The sequence below is a fragment of the Pinus tabuliformis genome, chromosome 8, assembly GCF_031772625.1.
Source record: "Pinus tabuliformis cultivar Carrire ecotype Pingquan chromosome 8, CPIR1, whole genome shotgun sequence".
Lineage (NCBI taxonomy): Eukaryota > Viridiplantae > Streptophyta > Pinopsida > Pinales > Pinaceae > Pinus > Pinus tabuliformis.
Genome location: NC_142294.1, coordinates 1,730,264,632 through 1,730,290,106, shown reverse-complemented (window position 1 = coordinate 1,730,290,106; position 25,475 = coordinate 1,730,264,632). Strand labels below are relative to the sequence as shown.

The 25,475-nt window shown below is 40.9% G+C and overlaps 1 protein-coding gene across 1 annotated transcript in view; it reads right to left on the bottom strand.

Moving 5' to 3' along the window:
* Positions 1-25,079, bottom strand: part of SDF2 (stromal cell-derived factor 2-like protein precursor) — a 61,081-nt gene extending 36,002 nt beyond the window's left edge. Inside the window, exons 1-2 of the mRNA XM_089374397.1 lie at positions 24,633-25,079; positions 13,820-13,960 (exon numbers count right to left, since the gene is read on the bottom strand). Coding sequence (XP_089230523.1) covers positions 13,820-13,960; positions 24,633-24,737 — 246 coding nt within the window. The 5' untranslated portion in view covers positions 24,738-25,079. The remainder of the gene's footprint in view (positions 1-13,819; positions 13,961-24,632) is intronic.
* Positions 25,080-25,475: the final 396 nt, after the last annotated feature.

The window sequence follows — 25,475 nt, the reverse complement described above, 5'->3', positions numbered from 1 at the left end:
ATTACTGGCAGCTCAACACATTTGATCCATGGGATCAAACAGGATTTGTGCAGCACTTTTGATATGACAGATTTAGGACTTCTTCATTATTGTTTGGGGGTTGAAGTCAGAACAACATCTTCCTCTCTCAGTCCAAGTATGCCAAAAATCTTGTGGACAGATTCAAAATGCGGGATTGCAAACCTGCCACGACTCCTATGGAACCAGGGCTCAAACTTTCAGCTCAGTCATCCTCACCCCTTGTGGATGAAACTTTATTCAGGCAATTAGTGGGCAGCCTCATCTACCTTACTGCCACTAGACCTGACATCAGTTTTGCAGTGAGCTACATTTCCCGCTTCATGTTAACTCCTAACGCTGATCATTGGATAGCAGCAAAGCGTGTGTTGCGTTATGTGCGTGGCACTCCTGATTATGGACTTCTATACACTCGAAGTTTCGATCCTATACTCGGTGTATACACAGATTCTGAGTATCGGGGAGCAGTTAAGGCATCTTGTGAGGCAGTTTGGCTTCGACGTATGCTTGTGGATATGCATGTTTTCCAGACAGGCCCTACTCCCTTGTTCTGTGATAATCAGGGAGTGCTCAAACTTGCCAAGAATCCAGTCTTTCATGAACGAACAAAGCATGTAGAAACCCATTGTCACTACATTCGCCAGCTTGTTGAAGACGAATCCGTTCAGTTGCGATATGTTCCCACAACGGAGCAGCTCGCCGACATCTTCACTAAGCCTCTTGGTCCTGATAAGTTTGTAAAATTCAGAGGGTCTATCGGTGTTGTAAATAGATTGAGCATTCACGGAGGGTATTAGAATAATGCTATTTAATGTTTAATGCTCATTCTTCTTAGCTGTTTCTATTTTTATCTTTTTAGCAGTTTCTTAGAAGAAACTGGTTTTTTCTATTTCCTAATAGAAACTTGATGTTTCTATTTTTGTAAATATCTTTGTATTACTTATTGAGCTTCATTTGCTCATGTAAATCAATTCAATTCATTCATTGATTATGCAAATCAAGTTTTGTTCCTTAGAAATAAGCTGAAGGAAATTAAGAAGGGCAAAGATGAGAGTATGCAAGCATATTTCTTAAGGATCACCGAGATCAAGAACGATCTCCTATCTATTGGGGAAGTAATTCCTGACAGGGAAATGACACTCACAACTCTTGGAGGACTGCCATCTGAATGGTATATATTCAGGACTACTCTTCTCAACAATAACGTAATTCCTGGATTTGAGGAATTGATGGCTAGATGCATTCAAGAAGAAACAAGGATGGAAGAGCAAGAAATGCCCGTACTTAAAGGCCATCCCTCTGCCTTTTCTTCTCATGCTAAAAGAAGAAACAATTCTGGGGCTAAATTCAAAGGAAAGGCTGGACCGAAGGGTGGAAGAAAAGGACGATGTTACAATTGCAATAAAACGGGCCACTATGCAAGGGAGTGCCCTGATAAAAGGGACTCACATCGGGACGATGATCAAAATCACTCTCAAGGCAACCAAAGGAATGGCAGGTCAAATGACAGAGGCAAAAGAAATGTCGGAAATCAAGGAAGAGGACAACCCTTCAAGAAGGCAAGAAACTCCAGGTATGAATCTAACATTGTTAACAATAAGCAAGATGAATATTTTCTACCAGCGGCTCTCTCTACTACTGCTCCTCCGGACTTGCTGGGAAATTGGCTTATTGATAGTGGTGCCTCAAAGCACTTCACTAGTTACAAAGAAGCTCTCTCTAATCTGGTAGAGAAGGAGACCAACCTGGAAATTGTTCTTGGGAACAATTCAAAATATCCCGTAAAAGGCATAGGGAATGTCACTCTTCATTTGAATCACGGGAATACAGTTCATTTACAAGATGTATTACATGTACCTGATCTCAAAAAGAATCTAGTGCCCATTTCGGCAATGGAAGACAAAGGCTACAAGGTGGCCTTCAGCGATGGCAAGGTACGTGTATGGAAAAAGAACTTTAAAGATGCTTTCACTCTTGGGTTTCGAGTTGAATCATTATATCAGGTCGAAGGATGTCCGTTGGGTGTCATGTCTTGTGACACATCTCTTCAGTCCAAACTATGGCATCAGAGGTTTGCTCACCTTCATTATAAAGCTCTACCTGATGTGAGAAAAATGGTGACCGGGATGCCCGAGTTCAGATTAGAGCAAGAAGGTGTATGTCCAAGATGTGCTGAAGGAAAGCTCAAAAGGGGACCATTCCCCTCGAGCCAAAGCAAGGCCTCCGATATATTGCAGATGGTTCACTCAGACATATCCGGTATGATACCTGTGCACTCCTTGGGAGGATATTTATATTACCTCACTTTTACAGATGATTATTCTCGCAAGACTTGGATATACTTCTTGAAAAAGGACAAAGTGTTCTCCTGGTTTCGGCACTTCAAAGACTTGATCGAGAATTAGACCGAAAAAAAGATCAAGATCTTAAGGACTGATAATGGGACTGAATATGAATCCAATGAGTTTCATGACTTTTGCAAAGAGGCTGGCGTTAAGAGGGAGACTACTACACCATATACTCCTGAGCAGAATGATGTGGCAGAAAGGAAGAATCGTACAATTGTGGAATTTGTCCGTGCTATATGCTCCATGATCAAAGACTTTCGAAGTTTCTATGGGCCGAAGCTGCAAATACCGCCGTATATGTACAAAACCGATGCCCTCATCAAGCATTGGGTTCCAAGACTCCCGAAGAGATGTTCACTGGTAAGAAACTTGACGTATCTCATTTTAGAATTTTTCTAGGATTTACTGGAGAAAAGGAATAAATTGGGTGCATCTGGAAAGAAAGGAATCTTCGTGGGCTATAGTATCTATGTGGCTGGTCAAAGGGAAGTCGAGATTAGCCATGACGTCACCTTTGATGCAGATATGGCTTTTAGCAAAGTAGACAATCTTCCTACTCTAAGAGGATCTAAAGAAGCTGACACCGAGGAACCGAAGGAAAAGGAAGATGAGACGATGCCCAATGTAGAAGAACCTATGGATCCTATTGATCCTCCTCCGCAAGAGCCTTCCTCTTCTAGGAAGAGACCTTCATGGCTTAGGGGGACACTTGATGATGCTGAAGGACACATTGCACCCAAAGGAACCTTCCGTGAAAGTAAGAAGCCGAACAGGTATCAGGGATACCTGACCATCATGAGCACGATCATCCAAAATGAGCCTTCGTCATTCACAGATGTTGTCAAGCATCAAGTATGGAAGGATGCTATGACTGAGGAATATGAGTACATCATGAAAAACGATGTTTGGGATGTGGTCCCCAGACCCCAAGACAAAGCAATTGTCTTCAAAATGGCTTTACAAGATAAAGCATGCAGCTGATGGAAGTGCGAAAAAATATAAGGCTCGTTTAGTCGCTCATGGCTTCTCCCAGAAGGAAGGTATAGACTATGACGAGATATTTGCACTTGTTGCCTGATATACCACCATCTGCTCAATCATAGCCCTTGTTGCTTCGTAAGGATGGAACCTACATGAGATGAATGTCAAGACTGTGTTCTAACATGGTTCGATCAAGGAGGAGGTCTATGTGGAGCAACCCGAAGGATTTGAGATTTATGATCGAGTATCTCATGTGTGCAGGTTGAAGAAGGCCCTCTATGGGCTAAAGCAAGCACCCCAAGCGTGGTATGAGAGGATCGATAGCTACTTGATGAAGCTGGGATTCACTAGGAGTGAAGTCGACCCTAAACTTTACTTTAAGGTTGTAGATGACAAGCCTCTCATACTGGTGCTATATGTTGACGACCTCTTTCTAACAAGTGCAAACCCTCTCATTCCCAAATGTAAGAGGGAGTTGGCTTCTGAGTTCGAGATGAAAGACCTAGGACTTATGCGCTATTTCCTAGGACTGGAAGTCTGGCAAAAACTAGGGGAGATTTTCCTATCTCAAGGAAAATACGTGGTGAAAATATTGGAGAGATTTGACATGGTGGACTGCAAGCCCGTAACTACCCCGATGGAGTTTGACTTCAAGAAGTTAAGCGGTAGTGCTACCGGCCCTGTTTTACGCAATGTTATCGAGTATCGTCAACTCGTCGGAGAATTGATGTTCTTGGTGAACTCTCGTCTGGATATATGCTTTGCAGTCAACACATTGAGTCAACATATGTTTAAGCCTCACCACTCACATTGGATTGGTGCCAAGAATCTGCTAAGATATCTTTGTGGCACAATCACTCATGGGTTGAGATACACTACCAGAGATGTGAGCCTACTTGGATATACCGATGCTGACTGGGCAGGCGGTGTGGTGGACCGAAAGAGCACTTCCGGGTGTTGTTTCTCTTTGGGATCTGCCTCGATATCCTGAATGAGTAGGAAGCAAGAGTCCCTGGCTTTGAGCACCACCGAGGCAGAGTACATTGCTGCTAGTTTGGCCAACTGTGAGGCAGTCTGGTTGCGAAAGCTCTTTAGTGAGCTGTTTGGATTTACATTGGATACCATCGTGATCTTGTGTGACAACCAAAGCGAGATTCGTTTATTAGAGAATCTCGTATTTCATGATCTCTCCAAGCATATCAATATCAGGTACCACTATATTCGAGATATGGTGCAGCGAGGAGCAATAAGGCTCCAACACATCGATACAAATGAACAGGTCGCCAACATTTTGACAAAGCCCCTAGGAAAGGTCAAATTCTTGACTTTCCGAGAACGACTTGGTGTCGTTCAGAGACCCTCTTATGAGGGTCAAGTATGATGTATTGAGCTCTGGGAGCTCCAGGGGGCCGCGGGGTACTTCTTGGAGCGACATGTAACCACAGGGCGACTCACCATCCCCTGGTGGTGCACTATGTACACCGCAAAAAGTTCAACCTTCCCTTGTGACACCCCGTGGCGACTATGGAACAAGATGATTAGTTCTCCCGTGGAACAGGATGATTAGTTCTCCTCTGGGCCAGGATGATTAGTTCTCCATGGCAACCGTGGAACAGGATGATTAGTTCTCCTGTGGGCCAGGATGATTCGTTCTTCGTGGCCACTGTGGAACAGGATGATTAGTTCTCCGTGGCATCTATTGGACAGGATGATTCGTTCTCCTGTGGACTACTGTCAAGGCATCCTACCCATGCAGTCTAAGACTCATGGGAAGTACCTCTCATCTGATCAATGAGCAGGGAAATGAGGTTAGGGACCATAGTAGTACTATCGATGGACGCATCGTTGTATCTACCGTACTCCCTATGCTAAGATGACCTCCATTGACCTGGGATCAATGATACTGATCTAGGATCAGTGAGAGTGGTACACACTTTCAGACTGACTTCGGGTCAATGGAGCATGGTATGATACATCCTTGATCATTTCTTCTTCTTCATAGTTCGAGCAGAGCAAAGTAGAGCAGAGCAGAACAAGGGTCAAGCTGTGCTGGGCAGTGCATTTGATGGATGGATAGTAGCGACGATCAGAGAAATTGCAAATGGAGTTCTCCCTAGTTGAGAGGGAGTGTTAAAATTGGCAACTAGGGCCAAACTCCATGTGGGTCACCTTATTTATGGCTACTAATATTTTTCCTAGATTCCTCTCATCGAGAGGTGTAGGATTGATCTAAAGATCATCCGATTCCGACAAGTATTTATGGAGATATGAATTTATTTCTAATTACTTGACAAATTGTCAAGGTCGGCCAGCAGCGAAGTGTGTGGCACACATGCACAGCGTTTCATATAAATAAAAGAGAGGTTGAATTATTTGGAACTCATTCAATCACTCATCTTCTCTCTCTCCTACGCATCAAAGGAGCCTCTCTCTCTCTCTCTCACGTGTGGCTGGAAAAGAAGACGCAGTAGGGCAAGGCAGACACAGGAAGGAGGACGCAGGGGCTGCAAGTCATCTCTTTGACCAGCGTTGACCATCTAGGAGTGCGGATTTGTTGTGGTTGCCTCTCCTAGGCAGGCCGCAGATTTTGGCACAAAAACCGAGGTGATCTGACCTTTGGTTTGACCGGTGTTGACTGCCCTAGTTTGAGGCAGCAAGTTGACTTCAATCAACTGCATTTTGACTGCGTTTTCAGGGTTGTTCAAGGGTTGTTTCTTCAAGTTGTTCGAGGGTTAGCTGACCAGGAATTGACCAAACATATTGGAGGTCAATTTCCACTCGTTTGACCAAGTTTGACTTTACTGATCTAGGGTTTGCTGCTGCTGATATAAAATTACAGAATTCTGATTTTGTATTATTTCTCTCCGCTGAACTATTGAAGATAAAAGAAGATTTGATCAAAGGGTTTCCCCGCATTGGGATTTGTCCCTGGCCAGCCGCCACATCTTGTGTCTCTTGTCTTGGCTTGTTTTCTGTCGATCATTTAATGTTCTATCTGCACTTTACTTTATGTATATGTGATTGCTAATCTGTGGGCAATAAGAAGAAAAATAAGTAAATAGAACATACCATAATTTAACAATGTTATGGACTATGTACAAGGAAAGATTACTAAACCTCCTTCAAATGCACCGGTTGTCGCTAAGACAAAGTACAAAAAAGGTGAAGTCAAAGCTAAGAAGATCATCGGGGTTTTTATTCATAATTTAACAATGTTACGGACTATGTACAGGGAAAGATTACTAAACCTCCTTCAAATGCACCGGTTGTCGCTAAGACAAAGTACAAGAAAGGTGAAGTCAAAGCTAAGAAAATCATCGGGGTTTCTATTCATAAGCATTTAGTTGCTTACATCTCCGATTTGAACACATCTAAGGAGATGTATGACAAGTTGGTTAGCATGTTCAAAGCTAGCAATGCAAACCAAGTCCTCTTTCTCAAGAACAAATTGAAGGACATAAAGAAGGGAAGAGGAGAAGATATCCAATCCTACTTCACGAGGATTACTGAAATCAAAAATGATCTTCTTTCAACTGGAGAAGTTATTGTTGACAGGGAGCTCACTATCATTGCCCTTGGAGGTCTCCCTCGTGAATGGGATGTGTTCAACACTACTATCCTCAACAATGACCGGATTCCAGGTTTTGATGAATTGTTGACTAGATGTACTCAAGAAGAAACAAGGATGATAGAAAGAGACATGCCTTCAAATAGGAATGATCCTATTGCATTCTTCGTTCATGCTAAAAGAAAAGAACAATGCAGGTTCAAAGCAGCTATGTCAAGGAAGACTGGGATTCAAAGATGGAAAAAAGGGTAGATGCTCCATTTGTAACAGGTTTGGCCACTATGCTAGGGAGTGTCCTAATAGAAGGGATACACCTCAAGATGATGACAACAACAACTGCAACAATTTCAGGGGCAACAACAATCAAAGAAATGGCAGGTTCAACAACAAAGGAAAAAGGAATGATCCTGCTACTCAACATGGAAATGGTCGACCTCTCAAAAGATCAAGAAACTCCAGGTATGATGAATCTAATGCTGTAGATAACAAGCAAAAAGAATTTTATCTTATATCTACCCTCTCTACTACCTCTCCTCCAGATACCTTGGGAAATTGGTTCACTGATAAAGGGGCCTCAAGGCACTTCACTGGCTATAAGGAGGCTCTTTCAAATCTGATAGAAAATGATACAAATTTGGAAATCATTCTTGGAGAAAATGCCACATATCCTGTAAAGGAGTTGGGAATGTTACTCTTCAATTGAATCAAGGTAACATCATTCATCTACTAGAAGTACTATACGTACCTGATCTAAAGAAGAACCTGGTATCTATCTCGACAATGGATGACAAAGGATTCAAGGTGGCATTCATTGATGGAAAGGTACGTGTTTGGAAAAGAAATTTCAAAGAATCATTTACTCTTGGATTCAAAGTTGATAGCCTATATCAAGTTGGAGGAAGTCCATTGGGAGCTATGTCTTGCGACACATCTCTTCAATCTGAATTATGGCACCGGAGGTTTGCTCATCTACATTATAAGGCTCTACCCGATGCAAGGAAGATGGTGACAGGTATGCTCGACTTTAAAGTAGAACATGAAGGTGTTTGTCAGGGATGTGTCGAAGGAAAACATACAAGGGGATCGTTCCCCTCAAGTGATAACAAGACTACTGATATTTTGCAATTGGTTCGTTCTAATTTATCTGTTATACTGCCCGTGACATCTTTGGGAGGATATTTATATTATGCTATCTTTGTGGATGACTTCTCTCGCGAAACTTAGATTTATTTCTTGAAGAAGAAGGACGAAGTGTTCACATGGTTCCGCTCTTTCAAAGCCTTGGTTGAAAATCAAACAGGGAGGAAGATCAAAATTTTGAGGACCGATAATGAAACCAAATATGAATCAAATGAGTTCAATGACTATTTTAGAGAAGTTGGCATTAAGAGGGAGACTACTACTGCATATATTCTTGAGCAAAATGGTGTTGTTGAAAGGAATAATCATTCTATTATAGAAGCCACCCATGCCATGCTTCATAATCAAGGCCTTCCGAAGTTCCTATGGGGAGTAGTTGCCAACACTGTTGTGTATGTTCAAAATAGATGCCCACATCAAGCATTAGACTCCAAAACTCCCGAAGAAGTTTTCACTGGTAAGAAACCTAATGTTTCTCACTTTAGAATTTTTGGTAGCCTCGTGTATTTTCATGTGCCGAAAGAAAAGAGAAGCAAATTGGATGCATCTAAAAAGAAAGGAACATTTGTGGGCTACAATGAAACTTCAAAGGCATATAGAATCTATGTGCCTGGTCAAAGGGAAGTGGAGATAAGTCATGATGTCACCTTTGATGAAGATGATGCCCTTGGGAAGATTAGGAACCTTCCTATTCCAAGGAAGGAAAAAGTAGCAAATACAAGAAAGCGAACCGCAAGATGAGACGATGCCCGATGTTGAAGAACCGATGGATCCCATTGATTCACTTCCCCATGAGCCCTCCTCCTCAAAAAGGAGACCCTCATGGCTTAAGGAAACCCTCGAAGATGCCGAGAGATATATTGCATCTAGGGGGACATTTCGTGAAAGTAAGAAGCCGAATAGGTACCAAGGGTACTTAGCTGCCATGAGCACCATTGTTCAAACTGAGCCTTACACATTCGAAGAGGCTGTGAAGCACCAAGTTTGGAAGGATGCTATGAACAAAGAGTATGAGTCGATTATGAAGAATGATGTCTGGGATGTGGTCCCTAGACCCAAGGACAAATCTGTTGTAACCTCGAAATGGCTCTACAAGATCAAGCATGGAGCTGATGGAAGTGCTGAAAAATTCAAGGCCAAGTTTGTTGCTCAAGGCTTCTCTCAAAAGGAAGGGGTGGACTATGATTTACCACCAGTTTCCCGATTTACCACCATCTGTTCGATCATTGGCCTTGCTACCTCTCAAGGATGGAATTTACATCAAATGGATGTCAAGAGCATCTTCCTGCATGGTTCACTTAAGGAGGAAGTCTATGTAGAACAAGCCAAGGGGTTCAAAGTTCTAGATCAAAAGACTCATGTATGCATGTTGAAGAAAGCTCCCTATGGGTTGAGGCAAGCTCCCGGGCTTGGTATTAGAGGATCAATAATTATCTGATGAAGCTGGGTTTCACAAGAAGTGAAGCTGATCCGAACCTTTACTTTAAGGTTGAAAATGATAGACCTCTCATCTTGATACTTTATGTGGACGATCTCTTTCTGACAGGTGTAGACCGTCTTATTTATCAATGCAAGACGGAGTTGGCTTCCGAATTTGAGATGAAGGACCTAGGATTGATGCACTACTTCCTAGGCTTGGAAGTCTGGCAAAAGCCAAGTGAGATTTTCCTTTCCCAAGGAAAATATATTGTGAAGCTACTTGAAAGATTTGGGATGGTGGATTGCAAGTCTGTGACTACTCCGATGGAACTTAACTTCAAGAAGTTATGTGGAAGCGCTGCTGGGCCCGATTTGGGAAATCCTTCTGAGCATCGTCAACTTGTGGGGGCCCTAATGTTCTTAGTGAGCTCTCGTCCGGACATATGCTTTATAGTGAATATATTGAGTCGATTTATGGCCAAGCCTCATCACATACATTGGATTCCTGCCAAGAATCTCTTGAGATATCTCGGAGGCACAATCACCTATGGACTGAGATACACTACCAAGAATTTAAGGTTCCATGGTTATTCAGATGCTGACTGGGCTGGCAGTGTGGTGGATCATAAGAGCACATCTGGATGTTGCTTCTCAATAAGTTTTGTTTCGATATCTTGCATGAGCAGGAAGCAGAAATAGGTTGCTTTAAGCACCGTCGAGGCCCAATATATTGCTGCTAGTATGGCCTCCTGTGAAGTTGTTTGGTTGAGGAAGCTCTTTAGTGAGCTGTTTGGGCATGTGTTGGATACCACCGTGATCTACTTCGACAATCAAAGTGGGATTCATCTTTTTGAGAATCTTGTGTTTCACGACTACTCCAAGCATATTGATATCAAGTACCACTTTATCCGGGATATGGTACAATGGGGAGCAATAAGGCTCCATCACATTGGGACAGATGAACAGGTCGTAGATATTTTTACAAAGCCACTGGCGAAGGTCAAATTCTTAACCTTCCGTGAACAACTTGGAGTCATGAAGAGACACTCTTATGAGGGTCTCGTTTGAGTTTGTTAAATTTGGCAACTAGGGCCAAACTTCACCTTGGACAACTCAGAGGCAGCTGATATTTTTTTTGGATTCATCTTTCCGAGAGAGGTGTAGGATTGATCTAAAGATCATCTCATTCTGACATGTACAAATGGAATTATGAATTTATTTCTATTATGGACAAATTGTCAAGGTCGGCCAGCCATCTAATTTAAACCCTCAAGCCCACAATGTTGTATAGACACTTAAACACTTCACTTCACTCACATATCTCTCTCTCCTTTCATGATCAAGTAGGGATTTCTAAGGCAGTTCTCCACATGTGCGAAGAAGGACAGTTCTTTTCTGTTCATGTGTTGACAAAAGTTGCAGGAAGGGTTTTGACCCGCGTTGACCAACAATGTTGACATGTTTGATTACTGTTGAACAGCAGCGTTGACATGTTTGGGCAGGCCGCATTTCTGGGCACAAAAATCAAGGCAAACCGTACTGTTTGATCAACGTTGATTGCATAAGGGTTTGACTACAATGTTGACTTGCATTGACCAAGATTGACTAAGTGTTTTCAGACTATTTTTGGGCTGATTTGATTTATTGTTGGAGGCCGAGTTGACCGAGTTTGACTGAGCTGTTTTGGAGGTCAAAATCTGACTTGTTGACCAACGTTGACGTTCTAGTTAGGGCTTTCTATGGTTGTTGTTTGATTGGACAGAATTCACTTTGATTGAGCAAGTGAATATTGTATACTGTATTCTCTCTCTCTCTCTGCTGAACTTTTGAAGAATAATAAGAAGAATTGATCAAAGGGTTTCCCCACATTGGGGTTTGTCCCTGGCATGCGCCATATCTTGTGTCCCCTGGTCTTGGCTTGTCTTCTACTGTTTTATTTATGTTCTATCTGCATTTACTGTCATGTTAATGTGATTGCTTATCTGGAAATTGATATTGGGCTAATAAGAAAATTGAAGTAAATTGCTCTTAAGCATAGAACATACCATTGTTATCTAAAATTAACAGAGTTGGCTATTGAGATTTGGGAGCTCCAAGGGTCTTGGTGATGCTTCTTGGAGCTATGAGCGATCATAGGGTGAGTGGTTCACCTTCCCCTAGTGGTGTGCTATGTACAGGGTGAGTGGTTCACCTTCCCCTGTGATACCCCATGATGGTTGATATATGCACAAGATGAGTGGTTCACTTTCTCCTATGGCATATGAGCAAGATGAGTGGTTCACCTTTTCCTACCAATACATCCTATCCATGCAGTCTGAAACTCAATGGAAGTACCTCTCATCTGGCCAATGAGTTGGGAAATGAGGATAGGGACCATAGTACTACCAATGGACACATCGTGTACTACCATACTCCCCATGCTAGGATGTTTGATATTGATCTGGGATCAATGGAGACTGACTTCGGGTCAGTGGAGAGTGGTATGATACACTCAATCGTTTCTTCTTCATTATTTCTTCATGGCTCAGCAGAGCAAAGTAGAGCAGGGATGGTAAAAATTGACAGATGGTTTGGCAGGTGGAGTTCTCCCTAATTGAGAGGGAGTGTTAAAATTGGCAACTAGGGCCAAACTCCACCTTGGACAGCTCATATGATGGAGATGATATTTTTATTAGACTCCTCTTTCTTAGTGGTGCAGGATTGACCTAAAGATCATCTCATTCTGACAAGTATAAATGGAATTATGAATTTATTTCTTCTATGGACAAATTGTCAAGGTTGGCCAAAAGTCTAATGTAGGCTCATGAAGCCCAACAGACATATCTCTTCACCCTCAATGTTGTGTATAAATAGAAGAGGCATATTCCTCATTTGGACTCACTCCAACACACCACTTTCTCTCTCTTCATCTGATTGGGTCGTACAAAATTACAGGCAGCCTGTTCTTCTCTACATGTGCGAAGGTTTGACTGGGATTTTTGTTCCCGATGTTGACCGAGTTGCAGCCAGCGTTGACCAGACAATGTTTGACTTCATTTGATTGCATTTTTTTGTGGGAGAATCTCTATTTGGGCAGGCCGCATATTCTAGCACAGATATCGAGACTTTCTGAGTAGGTTGACCAGTGTTGACTGCAGTCCTTTGACCACAGAAGTTGACTGTGCGTTGACCAGGTTTGACCAAATTTTTTCAGGACTGTTTTGGACTGATTTGGACTATCTTTGGAGGCCAAGTTGACTGGGTTTGACCAAGCTGATTTGGAGGAGACTTTCTGCTGGTTTGACCAGCATTGACTTTCTGGTTAGGGCATCCTGTTGACTGCAGTTTGACTGGACTGTTTTGACAGTGTTTGGGCAAGTAAATTTTGTATATTGTACTCTCTCTCTCTCTCCCTGCTGAACTCTTGGAGAATAATAAGAAGATTTGATCAAAGGGTTTTCCCCACATTGGGGTTTTTCCCTGGCATCTGCCAAAAATTGTGTCCTCTTGTCTTGGCTTGTCTTCTGCGTATTGTTTATGTTCTATATGCATTTACTATCAATGTTAATGTGATTGTTAATCTGGAAATTGATATTGGACTAATAAGAAAAATTGAAGTAAATTGCTCTAAAACATAGATCATACCATTGTTATGTAAAATTAACAGTTCACCTTTCTGATGAGGGTATTTGGCTGGTTGGTGATTTACCAGGGGATTCCATCTATAAAGCTCAATTGGCCAAGAGTTGTGCTTCAGATGATCTATGTCCAGTTGTCATCACTCATAGACAGTGAATCATTTTCTGGGAGTGTCCATTGCCAAACAGTGTTAGCATTCAGTTTTTTGCGGGACAAGTCCATTGGGGTGCTGCTGTATTGGAGATGGCTGCTTTCTTGTTCATTCTGCTTTCTCTGGGATATGGCAGTGTTTGCAGAGTTCAGCTTTAATTGTCCTTTGAAAAGTCAGCTGTAAGTTTGTTTTCAAGAGTGTGACCAGCTCACTATAGGTTTTTTGCTCCATATGGCAGGATGAAATACACCATCAGCTCCTAGTTAAGGGCACATTGTTGATCAAGGATGCCCATTCTCTTTATCCAACAATTTATTCTGATTTTATTTCAGCTTTAGTTGCACTATGGAAGAGGTTATGATGTTTATTGTACATAACCTTCCACATTTTGCATTGATGTTTGTAACAATTTTTCTGTAAGTATAAATTGTATCTTTCAAATTCATATTAAAAAAAGGAAATAACACCTTAAGCCACCAATAACTAGCAACCCCATATTCCCTAGGAACCATGTGTACCAGTTAAAACAGAAAGTATTTAGTTGGATACAGCTCGAACAGGAAGTTAGTAACATACCCAATAACTATTGGAATCATCAACATTTGGAAAACCAGTTACAGACTGCTGCCCACTTCCAGACCCATATGGAACTTCATGTGAGTGTAAGCGAAACTTCGTCCGGTCATGCATAAGCTTCAAAACAGTCCCATAGGTAATCTGTAGAATCCACAACACAATTAGCACAAGCTCCATAAACCTGTACTTCTATCACAACAAATAAAGAAGAACAAATGTTTTTCGATTTTTTGTAAATGTAAATATATACAGACATACATACAGAGAAAGAGATAATGGTAAGATAAGCGGATTGATGTTCAACAAATATGAGAGAGATAAAAAGCCTATGGCAATCAATTGTCATTTCAGTATTAGATGGGCATAAATCCACACACACACATGCACATAGAGCAGAAAGGCATAAAACAATAACGGAGAGGAGCAGAGTGATTGCACAAGGCATGAAGATCTTCGAGAAAGCCCTGGTTGGCAGAGATCGGCTACATTTCCATGAAGATCTGATGGATATCATAGCAGAAGAGTCGCAGAGAATCACTAGTCCTCCTCCTCCAAAGGGCTGCTTGCAGAAGGTTAACCCCAATCCAGAAAACTTGATTGATCCAAAAAAAATAGTGGGTTTATTAGAAACCCTCCAATCCAAGGGGGGCTCTAATATGCACATTTATGGACCTGTAATCAAATGAAAAAAACCCTTAGTTGATAAATCTAAGTAAATCGGAAGCCAAAGGGAGGGTTGACTGTCTCACTCCATGGTAGAGAATAACTTCTGGTCATCCTAACATCCACAAGCACAATGGAGCGAATTTGACACAGGGTCATGGCTGCTTCTGCAAGACTTTGTGTCACTATAGACTTGAGCAAACCAATCGAAGATAGAATTTCAATCAAGTTTAGGAGAAAAAGTGCACAAACCATCCCTTCAATGGCAGGAATTGTCACTAGCATGGTCATAAGGAGAGAAAATGCCTTTATAAGCTGCAAAATAACCAAGAAGAAGAGCTTCAAATCACACAAAGGAGAGAAGAGAAGATCAGATCCTCAAATGCCAAACAGATTCAAACAGGTAAGGAAACCTACTGGCATTATTCATAAGAATCAATTTCAAGCTTTAGATTAGGATCAAAATGATACAGATAGAAAGGAATCTCCTCCTTTGATATGAAAATTTTCACAAATCTCAACAAAGAAGCCTAAATCACCACTGAAGCAAAAACAAGTATCTGCAGAATAAGGATCACAGCCTACAGGTTGTTGCCCAAGAGAAACGTTCCAGTGAAGTCTCTACTCTTCAAGTCCAATAGGTACAAATTCCAAAGAAAATACTTTGGACGGGCAAAGAATGGCAGAAAAACAAACAGTGAAAAGGACTAAAGAAGCACCGGTCAATATAGCTAACAATTCTCAAACATTGATCACAGGTTTCATGAAAGGAAGTTCAAAACCCCCTAAAGCCTGGGTCATCTGGCTCCTGTTAAGGGGAGCAAATCACTCTTCAATCAATCATGAAGATGCTATCATGAAATGCAAGAGGCATGGGTCCAAAGGCTAAACAAAGATCACTTAATAGAAAGATCAGACTAGAAAAACCAGACATCGTATTCATTCAGGAATCCAAGCTTGATGAAAGCGGGATGGAAGCTGCCAAAATGAGAATATAGAAGAAAGTTGAAGAACTCTCTATAAACTCAACAGGCAGAAGTAGAGGGACAGCTACATGAACCAACTTGGAAATACTGGAGATTCTGGAAGTTCATAAAGCCAGATCCTAGATAACCTAAAGGTGCCCTCCAAAATATGGGACAAATATTTCTACCTCACTAATGTTTATGGTCCTGTTTTAACAATCCTCAAGCCTAGTTGCTAAAATTTGTTATCTAGAGAGAGAACGTCTTGAATGACTTACGATGGATTGTTGGTGGGGAGTTAAACCTAATTCTAGCGGTGCATGAGAAGAAAGGTTGGCAAAAGCCTGCAGGGAAATTGAGCTTCAATTTTGTATGATTTTATCCAAAAAAAATGCCCTCATTGACATTGCACATAGAAATGGATATTTCACTTGGAATAACAAGATAAATGGGAAATGTTTTGTTATGGAAAGATTACACAGATTTCTTCTCAAAAAAGACTGGATAGAGGGTGATTTTGCCTTAGATTCTCCCATCCATAGAGGAGCCCTCTCAAATCATTAGCAGGTCGAGCCCTCTCAGATCATTGGGTGATCTCTCTAATCATAGAAAATGATGACAAACCATGCAACAACCCCTTCAAACTTGAACTTATGTGGCCCTCTCACTCTGATATCCTTATTAAAATTTAGAAGTGCTAGCAGGATTATCAAGCGGTGGGATCCAAAATGTTTATCATGCACAAGAAACTCCAGCATCTCAGAAATCCAAACTAATAGTTTGGAACAAGAAGGTCTCTCAGAATACTCTAAAAGTTAAAAGAGAAGGAATTCTGGGAGCCAGGAATGCAAACCCTAGTGATTTATCACTAGGTTTTTGAAAGAGAAGGAATCCTTGGAGCTAGGAATACAAACCCTTCAACCATCATTTGAAATTATGATCTTATCACTAGATTTTCCAAATAAGGAAGCTCAGCCAATAGCCAAATTGGAGGAGAACTAAAAAAAGAGGAAATTCTCTCGTGTCAGTAATCTAGAGTTCAGTGGCTTCAAGCAGGGGATCCTAATTTTAGATTCTTTCATTACCCTATGTTGGTTGAAGACCAATTAAACACATTTCTAAAAAGACAGCAAGCACTGTAGACATAATGAAATGGAAAGGCACAATAATCTCTGTACGGAAGCAGTAAATTACTTCAAAAAATCCCTTTCAGACCATGGAAAGATATTTGAAGCAGAAAAGACCTAATTCTTAAATTCTCCCAAACATGGTTTCCAGAAGGCCATTGAGAACTTGCTTAAGCCCATTCAAGAGCATGGTGCCAATGGGTTTCCTACTGACTTTTTCCAGATGGCACGGGAGATCATTAAAATAGACCTCCTAGAAACAATTGAAGAATCCAAGAAATCAAGGGCTATGCTCAAAGCCTTAAATGAAACTTTTTTAGAAAATACATCCCATAAAAATGTGCTCAGAATTTTGATAACTTTAGGTCAATATCTTTATGCAATTCTGCATATAAGATTATAACCAAAATTATCTGAGATCTCTTTCAGATTTAAGACTCAGTTACCAGTATTGATTTCAGATGAACAAGGAGATTTGCCAGGACACCAAATCTCCAATTGCCTTGTAGTCCAAGAAGTCATCCACTCTCTGAGGCCAAGGTTGATCTAGCTAAAGACTAAGATAAGGTTAGATGGGGCGTTCTTCAAGAAATTCTGCTTAAAATTAGTTTCAGCCCAGTGGGTCAAATGGGAATAGCATTGCTTTTCTTCTGTCTCCTCTGTTGTTCTCATCAATGAGGGTCCCTCTAAGTTCAAGGCCTCTACTGGGCCCTGGCAAGGTTTATCTCTCTCCCTAATCCTTTTCACTATTCTCATGGAATCACTTGGTAAAGCTTTGGTTAAGGACACAAAAGAAGGTTTGTTTAAGGGTGTCAAGACCTCAGGAATTCCAAACAGCATCAAAGAATCAAAAACATTCAAGAAAATCCTAAAGTGTTTGATGCAGCGAAGGGCCCAAAAATCAACTTTTAAAAGTCCACAGCTTTATTTATTAAGCATAAGGCTAAAATCCATCAAAAAGTAGTTGAAATCCTTGACTTTAAGAGTGGGGACTTTGCCTCTAAATAATTGGGATACCCACTCACTGCAACCCAACTGTGGCAGAATCAGTTGACGCAGAGTAATAGTTAAAATCATGCACAATAGAATCTTCATAGGTATCTCTATATAGCTAGAAGGTTGGTATCAAAGTTATCAGAACCAGACCAGACCAGTCGGAACTGGCTGGTCCAACCGGTTGTAGGGAAAAACTGGTTCGGACCAGTGAACCAGGCTGTTACCGGCCATTTTTCACTGATCCGGCCCGTTCGGTACCGAACCAACAGATTTTGTACAATGCTACCAAGGACCTTTTGAATGCAATTTTTGTAAATGCAATGATTTATGACTGGGGAAGCCTAATATTTGGCCATATTGCCCTACTAATGCGATGCAATTAATGGTACTTTTACTTAAATTTTTAACATTACCATTAAGTGACTCAGATTGTTTGAGAATGGTTCCAAACTCACTGAATTTCATATGTATTATGGAAAAAGTAGAATTTTCAATGCCACTCAGAATTCAGCTGACTTGACAGTTGTTTAGGATTCAGGATTGGGGTGATTGCAATGCTTCCATTGGATTTTGTCATGTGCGAGGGTATGGAACTAGCATTTAATTAAAAGCACCAACCCCACTATGTACCTTGATGTCGGTGCATTGATTGTTGAACTCCCCTATAATGATCCTACTAAAAATGTACCCATCATTCAAACAAAATCTTGACTTGACATGCTAAGCTTTTTCTATTTTATTTTAATGCTTAGAGAGTGATATTGATGACAAAGATCCCAATATAGGCAAAGATTTTGATGATATGTAGGTATTTGTTGTTGCATGATTTTTTTTTGGATGCTAGAGGCAATCTAGGGCCTATTTGTTGATGTATTTTTGGTTCAAAGATGGATTGCACACGGAGCTATTTTGGTTATGTGCATCCTTATGAGAACTTTTGCTTATTTGTGTATAAATGGTCTGGATTCATATGGATGTGTTGAAAAGTAGGGCAGCTATGGGATGAATTTCCCATAGAAACCCTTGTGCCCCAAAAGAATATTTAAATCAGTCAGAAAGGAATTTAATTTGTCTTATAAATTGGCGCAAATATATTCTTGGCGAAAATAATTATGAAAGCAAAATATTTGAATTTAAAATTATTAAATTTTCTGCCAAAATTTCTAAGTTGGCTTCAAATGTTCATGTTGGCTTCCGCCAAGGGTTGTGACCCTTCACCCATGACATCAACTATAAATAGGCCATCTAGTTGATCTATTCGGCAGGGCAAAAATTTCTCTGAGATTTTCGGTCTTCACCAAGGGTTGTGACCCTTCACCCATGACATCAACTATAAATAGGCCATCTAGTTGATCTATTCGGCAGGGCAAAAATTTCTCTGAGATTTTCGGTCTTCACTTGGATAGCACAAGGTCTTGGCACAGGGTCCTGGCACAGGGTCTTGGCACAGGGTCCTGGCACAGGGTCTTGGCTCAGGGTATTAATCTCTTATCTTCTCTAGGTACCTATATCTCAGTGTCTCTGATTTTCGCACTTGACACAGCTCGGCTATTCTCTGTTCTGAAGCTCGCATTAGCAGGGTATGTAGTCTCTGCTATAAAGCTCACATGGTGAGTTTCTGTTCTGAGGCTCGCAAGGCCAAGTATCTTTGTCTCTCGCATGGGATAACATCTCAGCTGCATGGCATAGTATCTCTCTGTCTGGCATCACTTTGAATTTTGCTCTATACTCAGAATTCTATATTCCTTGCACAATGATCTTGATTTAACTTCTACAGCTCACATCTTGCATTTCCTCAGTAGTCTCGGAAGATTTTATTATCATTCAGTAGTCCTTCTATCTATCACAATAGCCTTGTCATCCTCAATGTGGTATCTCTGTGTACGCTCTATAGCAGCGCTGTAGCATCTCTATAGTTCACTCTATGACATCTCAATTGTAATTATGTTTCAGTTGGCCTCACAATTGTACAGATTTCTGTTGGCATCTCGATGGCCCCCCTCCATTGTATTTGGCATATAGTTCTTGGCTGCGGCTTATCAGCATAATATGTATAGTCATCTTGGATCTCTGCTAGGTTTGGCACTTTAATTTCAGGTGTATTCACAGCTATATTTGCCACTTGGATCTCTATTATTTCAGTGTATTCACAACTGTGTTTGGTATTTTGATCACAATTGTGTTTGGCAGTGGGCATCTCGGTTATAAACTTATATGGCACTACTGTTGTATGGCATCACAGAAACCCTAATCATTATATATGAAGAGATGGGACAGGTCTGGCATGTCTCACAATATTGATCTTGGGACTCTCGCAGTATCTTGTCATCTTTACAGAGCAGGAGCAATGATGTTGTCTACTAGTTGCAGCTCCAATCTTAATATGACATGTTATTGAAGATAGCATTGCATGGCAGTTCTATCAATATGACTTGTTCACAAGCGAAGCTGTGAGCAATTCAGGTTTGGGCCCTAGATAATCTAATGAGGAAGACTATGTCTCATGATATCAATACCTTGTATCTCAGCTGAACTATTGATGAAATCTAATAGAAGAAGAAAGAATTCCGGGTTATTCCCCCTTGTGGGGTTTTGCCCTGGTCTCTGACTGTTGTCTCAATGTTTGTGCTTTTCTTCTGAAGTTTCTTTTATTTCCGCTGCACTGTTGATAATGTTGTTCTTTCTATATAATTGCATATGCTGCTAAGTTACGGGGTGAATGAATAAGTAAATGATGTAAATGCAATTAGCAAAGCAAAGAACAATTCCACCCTCTGTAAAATTAACAGGATGCACATTAATATGTGTTTTTCTTTAAAATTTGAATATTTTATGTGTTTTTGGTTGACCGGTTGTTTGGTCTGGTTTTTTACCATTTTGGTTCTGACCAGTTCCTGGTGCGGAGATCTACCGGTTAGATGACCACATTCTGATAACATTGATTGGTATGCATCTCATCCATTGCATTAGTTACTGGCAACTGCAATATTCCTTAGCTTTGTCCTTCTACCCCAAAAATTTCTGTCAGCAAGATTGAAAGCATCTTTAAGTGGTTCCAAGGATGATAGGAAATGGCACCTTAAGTCCCAGAAAGATGTTACCCCCCCACCCAGAGTGGGACAAGAGGTTGCTTTAACAGGCAAACTAGTCTAGACTCTGGAGAGTGCTATCCGAACTCAAAGCCCTCTCTAGTAAATTATCACCGTGAAATACTTATAAAATTCTACACTGAAAACTATTTTTAATTTTTAGGCAATTCCCCACTGGATCCCCAATCTGGAATAGCTTAGTCAAATGTTTTTCCCTGGTTTCAAACCGCTACTTTTGGGAGATTAGACAAGGATAGATCAATTCCTAGGAAGACTCTTGAAATGAACACTTTCCATATAAAAGAAGCCGTGTCTTCTCAAATGGACAAAACCATGTAGCTACTTGAGACCACATGTGCACCCTTTTCTCCTTTCAGAGTCTGGAAGGATCCTAGACGCTTCCGCACAGGACGCGCTTCCGGGCTTGGAACCGGGGGGGGGCGCTCCGTGCAACATTGATCCCAACCAATGGCCTAATCACATCCAAGAGAACCAAGCAAGTAGCTAAAAGAGCATTCTACAGAAAAAATTGAATACATATATGGAGAAAGGAGATATTTCCCTTTAGGAAGCATACACTCTTCAGTAGTCACATAAACGCCAGAAAAATTGGCATACAGAGTGCTGGGATAAAGTTTAGAAGCATTCTTGTGCCTTGCAGCCAAGAGGAAAATTGCCTCATGAGAGGCACTAAATTACTAAGGATATCAAGGCCCTAACAGATGCTCAAGCTATAAATAATGTAGTAAAGACAACTCACATTTCCTAATAAACTATGCTTTCAGCAGCCAAATCTGGAAGTGCTGGGAGAGACTTTCATTCAACGTCAAACCTCCAGTGGACAACGTCAAAGAACCATTCGGAGATCAGGGCAAGCAAACACACATGGAAATCCTCTGGTGAAATATCTCTCTATAACATCACCCCAGTCTATATCTTATGGTTCATTGGGAAGGCTAGAAATGTCATGATCTTTGAAAGAAACGAGTTCACAGAACAGAACCTGAAACAGTATGAAACAGAGCAGAATCTGCGATGCTAGAATCAATCAGGGGCTCGCAATTAAAAAATTATGGCAATCAAAATGAAGTTGATCTGTTAAAATCATTAAATTTAGTTAGTCAATCTTATCAACCTGTCCAAACCCAATCTAAAACTCAGATTGGTTCCTGCTAATCTCAAATGGATTAAAATCAAGATTGACAGTGCATCCAAATGACATCCTGGAATTGCTGTTGCTGGTTGTATCCTAAGAGACCATGCAGGTAGGTTTCTTAGGATAAGTACAGGTTCTTGGGTTCTTGCTCCATGGACAAGGTAGAGGCAGTCAGCCTTGTGGAAATCATACCTTTGGCAAGAATTTGCAACTCCAAGAAATTTGCAGTTGGAGACTATAAATTGATTATAAGCATAGGGTTTGTACATATTCACAGAACTGCCAAACAAAGTCACCGACTGGATCACCAATCTTGCCATCAAAATCAAACTAGATGGTATCCATGAGGTGAAGCACTTGAACATATTGGAATATTTCAATTGGAAAACTGTCCTAACAAGGGATGTATCCATAGAAACACTATAGATTATCCGTCAATCTGCAGTCAATCAAACAGCAGTAGTAGGGACTCAAATGCCTTCGGTACACATCAGTTTGACCCCCTCAGTTAGGGATCCAATAACACAAGAAAATACACCAACCATTAAAGAGTTTTGGAAGAATGGTGACCAGTCATATTGAATTCCAAAGTAACCAACATATCAACTTGGATCAAGTTCTTTCTTGGTCTTCTGCTGGTGCCTGTGGATTCAAAGGTACAAGGAGAGGTACACCATTTGCTGCCCAGACTGCAGCAGAAAATGTTATTCGTGCATTAATGGATCGGGGTATGGAACGAGTAGAAGTTATGATAAGTGGCCCTGGTCGAGGGAGAGATACAGCATTACGAACCATTCGTAGAAGTGGCTATCAATATCCCCAAAGGTACTTGGTAAGGTATGAGGAACCAATATTCCCAGTACAGGGCACTATCGTGGCACACCCCTGCGTCTTCCTCATTCCTCCAAATCTGGCCATTTGACATTTGTTTAGCCAAGGGAACGTTCTTATACAGTAGAGAATGGCAGCGTCAAATGCATACCGAGTGTTCCAAATCTGACTAATCCTCCATTCATTCTAGTGCATTCCTCAATAGTTAAAACTTAAAAGGTAATCCAAGATGAGGAGAAGTAGCAGTAGCTTGTCCTTTAAACCACAGTCAAAGCCTGCCTTCTCAGCTGGACAACATAGAAGGAAGAATCCAAGACATTCAAAACCGGAGCAGGGCTCAAAATACAGCATGTTAGATATTATGCGCAAGGAGATGAAAGACCAACAAAAAGAAACAGATAAAAAAATTCTGAAGTTCCGGCATAAAATCGGATTGCAGAAGAAAAGCCAACCTAAAGACGTGACAAACTTCCCATGCACCAAAACGGGTCATTGTGCCCCTGACCTTCTTACCATATCTGTGGATAAATATTAAAGTAGCTTCAATTCATATTTTCCACACAGTGCTTGTTCCAATCCTTGTAGCTCCTGTCTTATAATAACCATGACAAATATTAGCATCGAGATTTTGGCTTGTAATTCAGGCCGTAAGAGATGGACAGAGATAGATTAGACCTTCAGCCATATTGTTAGCTCTAGAGATACTATGCCCATAGCCTGTCTGCTAATCTTGTCAATATATAATCAGCAGTGCTTACTTCTATACTCTCAACCAGTTGTAGACACCTGTTGCAGCAGTTTTAACTTTTAAAACAACAAGAGAGGGCTTATGTTTAGTGGTTTGCTCCTCAAGGACCAATTTTCGACGCAATCAGGCTAGCTACACTATTCGACTTCTTCGGGCCACTTGTAATGCTTCTTTGAGTTTAATGGAATCATTTTTAAAAAATTAAAATTAAAATGGCACTCCTAACAGGGCATCGTGCACTGGTGAGGTCCACAGAGTGCCAAGCTATCCAACAGGATTCCATTCTTGATTCGGTCTACCTCACCCATATAGAATAGGATTCCACTTGCTGCGGTCTACCTCACCCATATAGCATAAGTTTCAAAATGACGAGGCCAGGTGCAAGTCAAAATTGATATATGCAGAATAGAAAACCCTCATATCTAGCACCTAAATCGAAGGAAGTCCACTTTTGGGGGTGCAGCCTTTGAAGGCATGTTTCTTAAAGCACTTCCCAAAAAAGAAATCGGTTTCTAGGTCAGCCCTCAGAGATGCTCAGACATCCAAGAACAGCATGTGGGATGAATAACTAGACATAGTGTATGAAATTTGAATATCAACGTCCCAGATTACTACTACTAAATCGGTAACCTCTAATCCAGTGGCATTCCGCAGAGCCTATACCATAATTACCGCTGCCATCTAATGCACATTTATTTAACCCTAGATCTCTGTGAAGACGTAATGAAGCAAAATTACACTGACCTCTAATTTTTTATAATTTTCAATCACAACAAAATATTAAATACCAATAATTTTAATGAAATTGTTGATTTAGCTATTGACCTCATTATAATTGAATTTTATTTCCAATTTTGAATCTAAGAAAAGAGGAGATCATGGTGGTCTCAAAGGGACGAAAAAGGGCATCAATATACCTGGCCTATTCTCTCTTAGGTATGTACAAAATCTAAGAAAATAGATCATGTGGGTCGCAAAGGGCAGTAAAAATGCATCCTATATCTGAACAGATTTTTTGCAAGTATGGACCAAATGGGTATTCTCTAACACCTGTGATCTGAGCCGCCAAGATCCCAATTATACATACTGCCAAACTGTAATCCTCCCCTAACCTATATTTCTACCACAATAACTGCAAACCCCCCATGTTCCTTCCTCTGTTTTCTCTCATTTTTCTTGAATGTGACTACCATAGCTGATTTAAAATTAATTACACATAAACATAAATGAAAACCCACCTCGGCCTGTTGACTTGCTGCTGCTACAGGCGAAGCCGAATACTGATCCAATGGTAGATCCAACAGGAGAAGCAGGGCGGCGATCCCCAGAAAAGAAATACCCATTACGAACAATGTGATGAGAAACCAAGTCTGGTGCCAGAAGGGCAGCTTAGCGGGTATGGTGTAAACAATCCTGGTACTCCCCGGTTGCCGATGAACAACAGCTGGATTAGCAAGGCGCCTGTGGTGAAGTGATGAAGAAGACGCTCCTTGCCCTTTCGGAGCCACCGTGCCTTCAATTTGGTTATCCAGAGCGGACACAGTTGATTTATTTTGTAGGTTCACAACCCAATAAGCACTATTAAATTGCGTTTGCTCTGCTTCATTTGCAGCTTTCCCTCATTAATGGGTTTTAAGTTTCAGAGGAGAAGATTTAGGAATATGTGTTTGAGATGCGTGACCATATACATAATATGTAAATTATATATATGGAAATAGGAGTGAACACTATAACTAACACGTCTGTTTAAATAAATGAGCCAATTGGTTATGGACACGTGTGATGGCGTGCATGTGGATGGCTGTGATTCGTTGGTGACATTTGTGTTGCTCTCATTAGCTGTTGCTTCTTTCTGGCAGCATTGACCACGGAATGGCTTGGCGTCCAACGAACAGGGAAATTGAAGTAATATTCACTCACTAATCTTTGCGAACAAGAGGACAAAACTTGGAGACTTCGGCAGGTCAAAACTTGGAGTCTTCGCAGAGGCGAATTGCTGGGAAGAAGCTTTTGAATTCAAAAACATTTTGGGCGTTTTCTGATTGTATTTACATATTAATCATAATTTTTTTAATTATTCA